Below are 15419 nucleotides of genomic sequence, written 5' to 3'. Positions count from 1 at the left end.
GAAAACCCGGAAAAAAATAGACGCGTTTGGAGGCGTGATTCGTTCTGTGCGAGTGACGTCACTAAGGAACAGCGAAGCCCCAGTTTCTACGGTTCGAATGATTTATGAGCTTGGAGTCCAGATAATCCACGTGAACTTCAGATGTTAGTGATTTCCTAGATTCTAAGGCCATTTAGTTGCACATTTAAAGGCTTCGTAAGTCTTCCGTGTGGTTCTTTTAACGAGTGTCACTTGCCGGTTTGGGATGGGCGAACATGACGCGTTTGTGACCCTGCTGCCCCCTTGTCTTTTTTTCCTTTCGGCTCCTCCCTTCAAGGGGTCGCCACAGCAAATCAGTGTCCTCCATCTTCAGAGGTTGGATTCGCATGTTTGTTTTGGCCAAGCTTTTACGTCGGATGCCCTTCCTGACACAACCTTCTGTATTTATCCTAGCTTGGCACCAGCACAATAAGACACTGGCCTGTGTCCCCTTGTGGCTACAGAACAAGTAACTCTATGAACTTAATAAAGATGAAGATGCTCAGTAAAAGGCTCCCAAACACAAAATGGTCATCGGCACAGCAACAATCAAAAAAGCAAAACTATGTATTTCCAGTTATTTCTCTATTTAACACTCTGTTTCGTGCTATTGACTTACTCTAAACTGTGGTAGACCTTCTCTGCTGGTCTAAAAATATCAGAATCACAGACTAATGTTATTTATATTTTGTCCATGAATTCGTATTACATAACTGCAAATTGTCTTACAGCTTTCTTTCATTGCTTTTCCCCCTGTTGTGCTGCTTTTACTGTGTTTCGTATTTAATCATTTAACCAATCATGTCAGCCATAATTTCAACTGTGTGGGGTTTGCATGTTCTCCCTGCAAGTTCTCCTTGGGCCCACATGGGTTTTCTCCCTCCGGTTTGCTCCCACATTCCTAAAACATGCATAGCAGGCTCTTTGAACACTAGGTCCTAGGTGTGAGAGTGACTGTTTGTCTCTGTGCGCACTGCGATTGGCTGGCAACCACTTCAGGGTGTCCCCGTCTTATTGCCCGAAGACGGCTGGGATAGGCTCCAGCAACCCCGGCGATACCTAATGAGGATGAAGCGGTCTGGAAAATGGATGAATGGATTTGTTACCAGGGTCAGAAATCTACCTGGACGCCTTCACAATCAGTTCTGCGTGCCCTGTCGCATTAAAAAAAAGTGTCAAAAAAATGGTTGCTTTAACCAACATGCATGGTTGCTGACATGCTCGCCACTGCTTTTAAAGACAATTAAAATCTGATAACACGTTGAAATATGAAATTAAAAATCCTCTGACCCTTTGTCTAGTAACAAATAAGCATGCCTATTTGAAATATATTTGCATTTCTGATTCTAGTTTTGATTTACAGACATTGTGTTTGGTTTTACCATATACTGTGCTACAAAACCAATGGTGTAAAAGATGCAATGTGCAGCAGATGTTATAAAATGGTTTACTGTATTTTCCGGTGTATAAGGCGCACCCCCAATCATTGGTGTTTTATCACAATAGATTGGTTTATTTACATTTCCAAAAACAAGCCATTCATTTACAAATGTGATTGCACTTTGGTTTATATACCATATTTTCCAGTGTATATGCCGCACCAAAGTATAAGGTGCATGCCCAATGAATGGTATATTTTCAAACCTTTTCCATATGTAAGGTGCACCGGAGTATAAGGTGCACCTTCAATGTTTTTTTCCCCCAATAGATAAATATTAAGGTTTTCCAAATATAAGGCACACCACAAAAGGTGCTACAGTAGACGCTTGGGTTACGCACTACTTCATCTACAAGCGGAAATGGAGTCGTGGCTGCTGACAGTAGTTGCGAGACATGTTGTGGCTCAATATTACTTGTTACTTGACATATAAGGCGCACCTGCATATAAGGCGCAAGGTTATCTTTTGAAGAAAATTAAGGCTTTTGGGTCCACCTTATACACCGGAAAATAAGATACAGTAAAGTCTCGTTATATCGATATTCAAGGGAGTCCGAAAAAATATCGATATAACCGGGACTATCGATATATCCGACCCTGTTTGCATGTAATTTTCTCCGTGCGTGCATAGAAATAGTATCGATATAACCAGGACTATCGATATATCCGATATCGATATAACGAGACTTTACTGTACTTGTATTTCACTCACAAATTACAAACCCAATTACAATGAAGGTGTCACGTACATAAAAAATAGAATACGATGGGGTGACCATATTTTGATTTCCACCCTCGAGAGACAACAATGATACTCGAAGATCTCATATATTACTGATCGTTTTAAAGTAAGCATAGCAAGTATGTAAAGCTGCCTTATATTGGAAAACATGAAACATATGATATAGGTGTTGTATTTTGCAATCCAGTGATTTGTCCTGTGATTGGCTTGTAACGACTTCAGGGGGTGACCAGTCTACTGTCCATAGACAACAGGTATCAGCTCCAGCACGACCACTACCATTGCAAGGATAAACAGATTATAAAATGGGTAGATCGATGATATTGTCAGATTTAACATGAACCGACAGAAATTACATTTCCACTAATGACATCTTTTTACACAGGAAAAAAAATATATTCCTTATGATTTTTTGTTTTCGAAAGAGCCCGAGATACTGTTCTCCTAATTGGACGGTGATGCACATTTCTTCTTTTCCCTTCAAGGGGTCACCACTTGTTTTTTCACACATCCTTACTTCAGTGGAATTGAGTAGGTACTGTCACGAGAGTGGATCCTGAGTACTGTACAGGATGCTGACATTTTTCAAACAAGGTCTCCAAAAACATCAAATACATTACCAGCAACATGTTTATTTAGAGTCCATTTCAACAAAAACATTATCCACTTATGAAAAACTTGAAGATGCTCAAGTGACATTTCGAAAATAACTATCACAATGGTGTTTCTTAAGCCTAAAGGCATTTTTTATGTAAAGACAGAAGGCAAAGCACCAATTTAGAGCAGATTCACAGCAGATTCACCAAAGTACTTATTAAATATTTTAGGATGTGCTTGGTAAAATTGCCTAAGTCGACGCTTCCTCTCTTTGGGCGATATCTTTGTGTCGAGCTGAATAGTGTGAAGCAAAGACCAGAGCTCCTGATCAGTGGTAGTCTTTGTTGTGTCAGTGTGATCAGAGTCTACAAAATAAAACATTTTTGTAAGACAACAGTGGTATACCTTTTTTATGCATGGTTTATAAGGTTTTGATATTTAATGACACACAAATTGCCCATTGAATGTGTTCAGAAAAAAAAACTTAAGGCCATGACTGGTAATTGATATACATGTACTGGATTAAATCCGATTAAAAACATCGTTCCAATCTACTTTGTCTATTCTTATCATTTAGCATTTTTTGGACGATGCTATTATGATCCACTATTGTCAAGGTGTTTTGTTTTTCCATTTAAAACAGGCATTCACCAGTGACATCGGGCTGTTTCCCTTGAGCAAGTTCGGCCAGCTTGTTGCTCACGTGTTTGTGCAGGTCTCCAGGTATCTGGGGCAAAAAGATCTTTCATTACAAATCATTTATACTTTCCAGCATCATGCTCAAACAGATGCAGTGCATTTTGAAATTGGAATTCTATAATTTGGTTTATCGTGTTCCTGTCTTTTTTTTCGCCACCTTGACTGGTGTAGTTGCTGAGAAGAAAGTCTCAATGAATTCAGAAATAGTGTCTCAAATATACATTTTTTAAATCACATACGTAAATTCAAAACTTAAACACTCAGCCCAAACCACAAAATAAACATACTTCCAGTGTCACAGATCACAGATTAATGAGTTAAGGCTGACCAATTACGATGCTTCTGGGACCTGGGGTTGATTTTTGAAACCTGAGCCATTATGCAAATTTGTGTCCACAATGAAAAGGAGTGTGAAAAAGAAAAAAAAATGTTAGGGCCATTAATTAATGAAGCAGGAATCAAAAGTAAGACAAAAACATTCTTTCATCTTTGGGACGGCACATAATGGGCTCTCACGGGTGGGAGGCACGAAGAGAGAGGGAGAGAGTTGTTTGTGAGAGCGGCATGATGCGACGTCATTGACCGGATGTATAAAACGGAAGTGTCAGAGATATGACAGTCAGACACAGAGACTCAGAACCAGAAAGATTGTCCCCACTGCCGGCAGGAGACGCAGTCATCAGATGACATATGTCTGAATTCTGCGCCCCTCTGCCAAGCTATTTATTGAGAGTATATGTAAATTACAGTGATACATTAGTAAACATAGTTTTCTTGATTATAATGCCACGCCTCTGGGTGTTCTGAGCACCAACAGCTGCAAGCAGTAAAACATAAGACATTTTAATTGGTTGTCTTTTCCAAGAACTGATAAGTTTGTAATCTGGCGCTTGTGCAGGATGTTTAAGCCGTAAATAACTTTGGTGAAAAAGGAGTATCTAAAGCCCTAAATTCTGTGCAAGGCCGGACCTTCTAGAATCTAGATGGAGACGACAGTTCAGTTTCACTCAGATTTCATCCTTTGCTGCTGTGTGTCTGTTTCATATCCAATCCAATCCAATTTACTGTGGCCATCTGCGCTTTTGACTGAAGGCCCATTGTTTAGTTGGTCAGCAAAGCACGACACTTTTAAACATGATAAATTATTATTCTCCATCAGGAAGTCTGAGAAAATAAAACGTTAAGAACATAAAATTATGTTTAAAATAACAAAAAGGGCAGACTTTCATACCTTGAAAATATCCTTTATGTTGCTGAGCATGAAGCCTACTATCAGATCCTCTCTCTCTTTTGACAGACCCTTGGTGTTCAGGATGGATCTGGAAAAAGACCTCTTCACCACAAGCCTGTTCTCCATCTAAAACACATTAACATTCCAGAGGAAAGATCGGATATTTTGCCTTAAGATGACTGAATAAAAACATCACTGGATTTTTTTCGTGTTTTTTTTTGCCAGTGACCTCTCACAATGTAATTACTAACAGTTCTAATTGTTGCCTTTACTGCCTTCATTTCGTCCCCACCTTACCCAACATATAACGGAGTGAAACATTTAGCATCTCGCAATTCAGATTATTTTGCATATTTAGACCAGTGTTTTTCAACCTTTTTTGAACCAGGGCACGCTTTTTTACATTGGATCAGTGACGTCTTGCCACATGGACAAATATTAAATTACCCTCCTAGTCTTTTCAGCACGGACACAGGACAATGACATAATATTGGCAGAAAATGATCAATAAATGTTTGTAAATTTTTACATTTGAAAAGGGGGCATTGGATAGTTTCTCACGGCACACCTGATGATCTCTCACGGCACACTTGTTCGACCTTTACAAATGGGAGTCCAATTATTGTCTAAATCAGTGATTTTCAACCAAACTATACAGCTTTGTGCAATTTAACCAGATCTGAAAGCACCCCAACAGTTGAACATTTTCTTTCCTTTTCTTTAACAACAATTTCAATCATGTCCTATTGTGCCAGATAATTTTACTTTCAGAGCTCAATTGATAGTTTTTTTGAGACCAAAAAGGTTTTGGAGAGGGAAAAAAAGCTAAAATGCCGAGCTGCATCAGTTATGCAAAGATTATCACAATTAGCGGGCCTGGACCCTAGTCCCAGCAAATAATGGGGCTTCTCCTCAGGAAGTTCTTAAAGATTTGAGTTCCTTTTCGGTTTTCAGAATGCTTTGTGTGGCATAACTTTGAAAGTACATTTATCTTTGTCATGTGTGTTTGAGGTCCTGGTTGTTGAATGTGCATCGCAGTTAACACGTATGTTGCACAACTTTTCAAAAAATATTGACAGCTTGCATTCGTTTAAAAAAAAAAAAACTTGACTTTGTGCCATTTGTAAAATTGCGGAATCCACGTCAATTCCTTGCATCGGTTGTGAGAGTGGCCGTCTCCCAGCAACAGCGGTTGGGGGTTCAATCCTTGAGCATGATAGTAAACACCCAGTCTCTCATGTTTCATCAAAAGGTAAATGAGGAGACAGTGTAAAGCACTTTGAGTTCCAAACATAGTAAAGTGCTGTAATTCCCATCAATGCAAATCTCAAAACATGAATTGAAAACCCAGCACGGTATCGTGCAACACCTAACCACCAAAACCAGACATGCTTGAAAACATGTTTGACATCAACACAAATAAATCGATTCTCAAATCTTGCCGCAAGCCATGGTATTAAGCACGTAATACCCATCGGCTTGCTCCTCCAGAATATTTTCAATATAGGAGTAACAGCGGAACATATGGCAATTACGCGTAACAAAATGTGGACGAATTTGAAGATTTGGCATCGCTGATCAAGTCGTAGCAGTAGTAGTACTTTGCATTACAGGAGTTTCTGAAAAACTACAGAGTCCTTTCGCAACACAAAATTCCTACTTATTTCAAACAATAATCACTTTAAGGCAGAAATTAGTGCATCCAAAAGATAGGCTGCCAAATGAAAAACAAAGTAATGTAGTTTATTCAATACCTTGTCAGAATGAAAATTGTAAAGAGCAGTACATTGGGGAGACTAAACATATTCTCAAAAAAAGACTATCAACATCGCAGGGATAATACTAGTGGGCCTCAATCGTCATAGGACATAGATGGTTTGAAAGGGGAGTAAAAGAAGCAATTTTCATAAAACAACAAAATCCTTCATTAAACCGGTTTGGTGGGGTAAGGTTCAATTTGGATTGTTCGTACAACAGCTTACTTAGGCAAAATAGGATTAGGAATACTGATGAGGTGATACCGGTGGAAGTGGGGCATTCAGGCCAGTCGTTAGTCAGAACAATAGGAACAATCAGTGGAGTGGCAGGGAGTAGTCCTCTGCTCCCCCCAACCTGAGAGCAGGGACCTATTATAGCAGAGTCCAGCACCGCCATGTCTGGACAGTAGGGATATATATAAGGCCTAAACTACCAGTAAGACTTTAGTTTGCTGACGAAGTTTCTTGGATAAGAAGCGAAACGTCCGACACCTTCAAAGAAGTACAGATGACGGCTGAAGAAACCTTTTCATCGATCTCTGATCAATTTAACATAATTTACACATTTACAATTGTGGGGCTTTTCAGAAGGAACACAGAAAATATGACCCAACCACACCATCCATGCAAATTTATCTGTGTATGATTTCAAAAGAAAAAAAGATGAAGATGAACTCTTAAAATAGGAAACTGATGAGCTGTTTGCTCACCATACTACACGGAAAACATGATCATCACCTCCTTGTCCAATTTTATTTCCTGTGCGTCAGCTGCTACGGTCATAAAGGCAAGAATTCGATTTAGCTCCTCTCTGCAACTTCGTGGCAGAAGCTTCAAGCAAAGCTGGAGAACGTCTAGTGCTTTGCCCAATTTTGCATTTGCTGGAAATGAAAAAAATAATAGAAAGATGAGGCAAGGCTGTCAGGGAATTGAGTGACAATAATAACTGTAAAATAATCATTAAAGAAATGGATCATTTGTTTACTTAAGTCCCCACCTAGCAGATCAGTTACTGCAGTATATACATCGGTCATTTGCTCAGGAAGTAGAGGAGGTCTGTCTGTGTTGGTGTAATGTCTCACCAGTGTACTATACAGTAGCATCTTACACTGAGCCATGCCACTGTCAGAGAGGTATTGATTACCTGAAGTCAAACAGTAAAATCAATCCTGTGTATAATCACACAAGTAATGCATAGGTTGTTTGCTGCCGATTTCTTTTCCGGTGACCAGGAGCCGCTTATGCTGGTACTTTCCTGGTGCATTGCCATCAGCGTGCTCACTCCTCGGTTGATCTTGTGGGAACAAGAGAGGCAGCTCTCGACTCAGTTTTACGACTGGCTGGTCAGGGAGGAAGTCCAGACAGTCCAGGGCTGCACGAAGCCACCCATCATCTCTAGGTGATGAAATGGTAAAATGAACATCACAGCTTCAGCAAGATTTGTATCCAACACAATGGCGTATTTGCTGCACCACAAGGTGTACATAAAAACATACAATTTTGTGAAAAGCTGAGGCACTTTATATATTCCGATTCAATATTCTGATTTCTTGGACATAGCATTATACCTGTTCTGCAAAGTCGTCTGTGTCAGCTCTCAGTCGTACAGGAGTGGTCCATCGATGAAAAGGTTTCTTCAGCCGTCATTTGTACTTCTTTGAAGGTTTCGGATGTGTGTGTGTGTGTATATATATATATATATATATATAGCCAAAACTACCAGTAAGACTTTAGTGCGCACAGATGACGGCTGAAGAAACCTTTTCATCGATGTTCTGCAAAGTGCTTAAACAGCGGCCGCAGGTGTCAAAAAGCTCGATTGTATCCCCCTTAGGTTCATCTAGTGCACAGGTGTCAAAGTCAAGGCCCGCGAAAGCAAATCACACTTGTGAAATTCCATGATGGTTGCTAAAATCCTCACCAAAATGTCATATTTTTGATGTAAACCACAATAAGTCATTATTCTCGACTTCAGATTTGAAAATTAGTTATTCATTAATTTGTTGTGTGCTCTATATGTAATATGGGGAGGGGATGAAACATTCTAATGGCTTCCCCAAACTCATAACGGCCCTCGAGAGGAAACCATAACTACAATGTGGCAGGGGTGTCAATGACTTTGACACCCCTGGAGCTTCTGTTCTGGACACCCTATAAATGAAACCCGTTTTAAAATACAGTAGTACGTTAATTCAAAGTGCGGCTTATAAAACAAAAATACAGAAACCTTACCCATTTCAATTTGGAATACATATGTTTGACAAAGACAAAACATACTGTGAGTCCCTGAATGCTTTCAGGATCTGTCTGTCAAGGTGATTGCTGCTATCGATCAGGTCAGGGTTGTTATGAGTCATGGGGTGTGATGGAGCAGAGCAGGCAGGGATTTGGCTGATCTGAAGCACCCCCTCTAATAGGGGGAGATCCACAAGTTTTAATAACCTTAGGAGGGTTTGCTCCTGCCACAGCTCATCTACCACTGTAGGGGAAGCACAATGGACACTTATAGTCACATACAGACACACATTTCTTCTGTCACCATTACTGAAATTTTCTGGATCAACTAAAACAGAAACAAATGGGGGTAGCATGACATTGTATTGGAGACCAACTGCATCTTTTTCAAATGGCTCTCATTTCTGTCTTAAAGTGAACGACAAGAAACATATGACAATCACTTCTGTCAAAGGTGGGAAAAGTTTCAAGTCATAAAGTAACAATTACAAAATAATGTCCCAAATTATTGGGGTGGGAAAGAAACTAAGCAAATTTCAGGCCACCTAATGTTCTGCAAATGGTGTCATTATTTGGTTCAAGAATGTAGAAGTCTGATCAATGGATGGATAAATGTTTACCAAGTACTGTATACTCACTATACTGTGTATGGCAGTAAATGCATGCACCATAGTAATCAATTCATGCACCATATTTTTGTTGAGAATCTGTCTCTCAAATGTATGAATTTGTGCATAGGATGGTGAAAATGAGACATTAAATCATTCATTGCCATTCATGAATTTACTTGGGACTTGAAAATATGACGCAGAGCACCATTCACGAATTTGTTCGGGTTCTTTTTTTTTTCATGCTTGGGTGCCGATAAAGTGCTGTCCATGGCCTCTGGCAATGTTTTTTCTTTTCTTTTCCACAAGGGGACAGCATTTCCCTTTTTCCATTTTACCACTTTGTTCCAGCTTAAGCTGTTGTTGAATCAGAATCAGAATCATCTTTATTGCCAAGTATGTAGAACACACAAGGAATTTGTTTCCGGTAGAACACGCTACATACATACAATAGATAGAAGCACTATCTTCTTTTCCTTTCGGCTTTTTCCCTTCAGGGGTCGCCACAGCGAATCAATGTCCTCCATCTATTCCGGTTTTGTGCATCCTCTTCTCTCACACCAGCTACCTCCATGTCCTCTTTGACAACATCCATAAACCTCCTCTTCGGTCTTCCTCTCGGTCTCCTGCCTGGCAGTTCAGGGCTCAGCATCCTTCTCCCAATATAGTCACTCTCACTCCTCTGGACATGTCCAAACCATCTCAGTCTGGCCTCTGACTTTCTCTCCAAAGCGTCTAATATGAGTTGTCCCTCTAATGTACTCATTCCTGATCCTATCCAACCTGGTCACTCCCAAAGAAAACCTCAACATATTCAGCTCTGCTTCCTGTCTTTTCTTCAGTGGCACTGTCTCCAAACATCATGGCTGGTCTCACTACTGTTTTATACACTTTTCCTTTGATCCTAGCTGAAACACAGACAGCACACCTCACAACTGTCTTGCAGTCATGATACATGTCTTGCACCGCTCTGACATACTTTTCTGTCACTCCAGACTTCCTCATGCAATGCCACAGCTCTTCTGGGAATTTTTTTGGGGATACACACTTCGCCTTACACACTCTTTCTGGGAACCGTAAGCCAAGGTCTCATTGTATACTGTATTTTCAGGAATACAGTCTCGATAAATGTGGAATGGTCTAACATTGTCTTCTCAATTAAATGCATAACTGCCAGTTCAATATTTTACCTGACATTAGGGAGTGAAATTGAAGTTAACCAAGCTCTTAGATTTGCAATTCACACGGCTATCTTCACTGCATCTGACAGTTTTTGCATTACTACACTACGTCACTTTACATAAGACACTACCTCACTACCTCACTTTACATACAATACTACCTCACTTTACATTCAGAAATTACATGTATTGTCTGTCTTTTTAGCCACATTACAAGTGCCTTGCACGCTGGGTCCGAAAGGACATTAATTTCATCTGTGCTGTATGTCATGCATATTAGCATATTTGACAATAAAGCTGACTTTGAGATTAAGGTACTCGTCAACACAAACGGTTTTGTTCAAAAAGATAATCTGTGAATTCAAACATGTTTAAACTTAGAGCGTCCCCTTCAGAGGTGGGCAACTAGAGCGATACGATTGAATCGTTGATTTTGTGTTCATTTAATTTTTAAAACAATAAATACACAATGTACTTTTTGCAAGTTTCCCCATTGTGGGATTATTAAAGATTTTCTGATTCTGATCGTGTGATGATCAGTGAAAACCTTTTGTCATTTCAACACTCAATATATGGACTGGGCAAGATTGTAAAACTAGATTTACGGTGAAGTGACTTGGTCATGTCAACATATTCTCAGTCAAATTGAGTACTTGAGGTTTTGATGAAGCAGGTCAAAAAATCAGTGACTTGATTCCAAGTTATGACTCGTGTACCCCACCGCTTGACTGTTAAGCTTAAATCTACATTACCGAAAAACCTGTTTTTGGAGTCTGACATGCCTAGTTTTCCCCTTAACTTTGATCATAAAGAGCCCAAAATGCTAAAATTTGGGATTTACTGTTCCCCATTTTAGCTACTTTATAATATTGTGTCAAAACTATGGTAACTTTATCTGTAGAGAATAAAACCAGAAACATATCATAATCATAATTCACTGCTGTGAAATGTAAATTTCTCCACTGCAAGGCAAATCCAATCAAATCCAATCACAACGACTGATAATTTTTAAATGTATTATCTTACCCGATTGTGGCAAAACGGAATGTGTCTGTAATCTGCTGGGACTCAGACTCGAGTTCTCTTCTCTAGTCTCTATTGGCAAAGTGGAACTGACAGCACTCTCTAAGTAGGGCACTTTAGAAGAGGTCTGGGAGAATTTGACAATACATGCACGGGCAGGGGAATACATCTGCTCAGCCTCCCTACAAAAGCAAAAAAAAAACAGCACTGCATGGATTCAGGTAACAAATTAGGCTTTCGCACAACATGAAATGAGGTCTGTGGATGGGTTAGGTTGAACTCATACCTGTGTGAGTTAGAACAACAGAACAGTTTCTGGATACTGCTCACAAGCTCATCTTTCGTCAAGTCTTTCTCTAATGGCGCATGTCCATTGACAAACCTGGGTGACATAATTACGACCTCCACATATTTACAGCTTGAAAAACACATTGTTGATGTAATGAGTGTATTCAGTACTTATCGGACTAACCTGTAAAATGCACTCTTGCTGTCCTGAAACTCAGCCTGCTTCTTGTCTTTCCCAAAAACCTTTGTTCCTACTACCTCAAAAATATTGCAGTCTAACAGAGCCTGGCACACATTCACCACTTTAGCCCGACATACTGCGGCACCTTGGATTTTTTTGGGGAAAAAAATAATTGTTTGTACAGCAGGTGCTTAATTAATATGCATCATAAAATTGCTAACGAAACTACTGGAAGAGTGTTGAAAATGTATTCTGAATTGTTGACCTATTAGTATGCCATTTGCACTTATTTGTAAGACAACTACAGTAATCAATCGTAAAAGTAGGGCGACTAGAGTTGTAAAGGAAGCACATGACTAATGAGGGTAAAAGAGTGAGATTAAATTCTCCCAGTTAAACAGGATGCGTGTCACCAAGAATTAATAGTCAGACACAAATGTCAATCAGTGCTCAATTTTGCTTCACAACTGTCGTTACTACAAGCCAAAGAGTAAACTAAGTACGTACTACTTGGACAATTTTTGTGATTCAGCATACTCAACTATATTTATAAAGTACTTTAAAAATGTCCATCGCTGAATACAAAATTCTGCGCGCGGAGCAAAAATAACCCGTACAACAATGAATAAATTATAACTAACACAGTACGACGTGCAAAACACAGCTGATCTGCTGCCTCACCCCCAAAGGCCTTCTCATTACCAATGTAGTCTGCCACAGTATCCACAGCTTCTGAGCCCAAAAAGCAATCGTTGTGGGACATAAGGTAAACTCGACGGCGCTTTACTTTCAAAGAAGACCTGAGGTGTGAAATGAGGGTGCTTTCTAACGAAGGACACGGTGTTTCCTCCACGACCAACCATCGATCTAGGGAAGAAACGGCAATACATCTATGACATTATCTCGTTTATCGAAATAAAACTGTCAACGTTTGCGTGTTAAGGCATGCCACAAAAATGTGAAAGAACAGATTTTTAAAACGAAACGACCCCATTGCATGGCACCACATAATGGAGTAAAACATACCTTGAGGACGATTACGTAGTTTTTCAGCAAGATTCAAAGCCGCAGCTCTTTCTTTGATGGAGGCCATGCTTGCAAACTTTTTGAATGACTCGAGCCAAGACAGAGCCGACAACAGGTGACAAAGAAGAAACAATCAACGCCGTTCACGCTTGCAAATAAAACCTTCATGAATTGTTGGATGGAACCGCTAGACGACGCTAAAGCCAAGATAGTGACAAGCATCACGGCCTCATTTCTAAAACCTTGACTGCATTGTTTTAATCCTCAACGACTATATATGGACCAACAATTTAAAACATAAATAAAACACCTGCATGTACGGTTGATTGTTACTTCAGGGTGACCGCTAGTGACTGCCCCCCAAAAATAGAAACATCGGTTACGGCAAATTTTTCAAGGTAGGTAATAAATATCCGCTTGTTTAATTACCAAATAAAATAAGATTGTGTCCTGCTGTCGTCAAATGTGAGATGGATAAAATATCATCAATTCAAAACTTGCATGAAGCATGCGAGCGAGCGAGCACTTTGTAGTTGAAATGTGTTAGCAAAGTTTGGCTAATAGTGGTTTTGCTGTGTCAATGGGTTTGCTAATTGGTCCTCAAATTCAAAAAATCATCATTAATTTAAGTCATCATTCTTTATGGCTGTAGTAGGGTTACTTGCTTATACATTTAATATTGTGACTTACACATTTCAGTCGAATAAGTACTTGACAGAAATGCTAAATTTTAATGGGTGTGACTTATTTTATGATAGACTCTGTTGTAATGTCTTAGAATTGAGGCTTAAAGGACAACCGACATCTCCGGACAAGTTGTGTGCATAATTTGTAAAATTGCTTCAAATGACTTCTCCTGAGCGTATTTTACAAAGATTCCACCACATACTGTATAGCTATATTTTACGTTTTAAGACTCGCGCTGAATATTCCGGAAGTCTTGTTTTTGAGTTGGTGACAAGTCCTCACCCTACGTCACTGAAGGAACGTCCCTCACCGAGAAAGGACATACCTTGCATCACCTCAATGCATTTTGCGGTACTATGTTTGGTCAGAAAACTTCGTGTTGATCAGTGTTTATGGCGAAATTAGAAGGAAAACACATAAATAACGCGATGGTGAATCGTTGTGTGTTGCGCCAAGACTTCTTCAGTGTATTATTGATGTTCGCTTACAAAACGTCCCAGGAGACAATTTACATGGAGCTTTGTCACCCTTTTCTGCCTTTTTTTGGGTACTGTGAGTACTAAAGAGTGTGTCACTACATTTCTCTCCAGATGCATCAAAATGACCGGAATAAATTATTTAATCGATTGCAAACATGTATGCTTTTCCTCTTCAGAACTATTTGAATCATATTCATAACTGGATGAGTAACAAGAAAGCATCTTTTCCGAATCTGAAGCCATTGTTTTGATTCTCCAGGAAGGCAAGACATCTTGGGGTGACACAGCGAACAAGGGGGCGGGACCTTCTGAAACTGGCCACTTCCGGGTTCAATTTGAAGTAGTTTTTGGATACTTTAAGTCATTTTTATTGGTGTTTTGCATTTTACTAAAAATATCATACTGCGTGGTTTGGGTATTTTAGATGGTATAAAACGTTTTTCTGATGTCAGTTAGGAAACAAAAAAGTGATGTCGGTTTTCCTTTAATCCTCAACTGTGTCGGGGGCCAGTGTAGAGGGACAGGGGTTTACCCCCTATTTTACACCCTGTCTCTCTCTCTCTCACACACACACAAAACCTACATGTACACACGAAGATGTTGTATACATAGCACATACATACACAACACTCTTATACAATAGTACACTAACGCTTCCACTTGGTCATCATTTGGTCAAAGTGTCATTTTATTGGCCATGCAGTTCTAACCGAGTTCATTTAATCCGTTGACATGATTGATACATGTCCAAGGTAAATGATTGAAAAAAATGTTATATTAAGAGATCACTGTTTTACCTCCCACTTCTTGTAACAGTTTTACTCTGTGTGTGTGTGTGTGTGTGTGTGTGTGCGTGCATGTGTGTGTGGCGTGTGCTCATGTGCATGCATGTGTGTCAATGGACTTATACGGACACATGCAGTTATACCGGGTGGGTCATCGAAAGGGTGAATTAAATAGTTTTGATAATTTAAAAAGCAATGACAGAAGCATGTATCTATCCAGTATTATTGCTTTGACCCCTATAATTTTAATGGGCTGGTTCATTTTCATCTAGATTGGTTATAAAAGTGTTTAGATGAGACGGTTTCTTCAGCCGTCATCTGTACAAATTTGAAGGTTTCGGACGTTTCGCCTCCTATCCAAGAGGCTTCGTCAGCAAACTAAAGTCTGACTGGCCGTATCGGCCCTATTTATATATATATATATATATATATATATATATATAT

The 15419-nt window shown here is 39.5% G+C and overlaps 1 protein-coding gene across 1 annotated transcript; it reads right to left on the bottom strand.

The window, feature by feature from the left end:
- Positions 1 to 1347: 1347 nt before the first annotated feature.
- LOC148898343 (DEP domain-containing protein 7-like) lies at positions 1348 to 13492 on the bottom strand. The gene is made up of 12 exons (XM_088997500.1): positions 13025 to 13492; positions 12680 to 12865; positions 12002 to 12143; positions 11816 to 11911; positions 11533 to 11711; positions 8760 to 8961; positions 7746 to 7877; positions 7480 to 7634; positions 7221 to 7363; positions 4726 to 4851; positions 3447 to 3522; positions 1348 to 3160 (listed from the first exon to the last, which is right to left on the bottom strand). The coding sequence occupies exons 1-12, from the start codon at positions 13089 to 13091 to the stop codon at positions 2976 to 2978; spliced, it is 1689 nt and encodes a 562-aa protein (XP_088853626.1). The 5' UTR covers positions 13092 to 13492; the 3' UTR covers positions 1348 to 2975.
- Positions 13493 to 15419: the final 1927 nt, after the last annotated feature.

Source organism: Hippocampus bargibanti, linkage group LG05 (assembly GCF_051943395.1).
Source record: "Hippocampus bargibanti isolate YZ-2025 linkage group LG05, ASM5194339v1, whole genome shotgun sequence".
In the NCBI taxonomy this organism is placed as follows: domain Eukaryota; kingdom Metazoa; phylum Chordata; class Actinopteri; order Syngnathiformes; family Syngnathidae; genus Hippocampus; species Hippocampus bargibanti.
The sequence above is the reverse complement of the archived record's forward strand: the minus strand, read 5'-3'. Positions and strand labels throughout refer to the sequence as shown.

Coding starts and splice junctions, on each gene's coding strand:
- LOC148898343 (XM_088997500.1), bottom strand. CDS start 13,091: ATGGCCTCCATCAAAGAAAGAGCTGCGGCTTTGAATCTTGCTGAAAAA. Junction 11,712..11,815: donor TGTTGTTCTAACTCACACAG/GTATGAGTTCAA, acceptor TTGCTTTTGTAG/GGAGGCTGAGCAGATGTATT. Junction 4,852..7,220: donor AAATAAAATTGGACAAGGAG/GTGATGATCATG, acceptor AATGTGTTTTAG/ATGGAGAACAGGCTTGTGGT.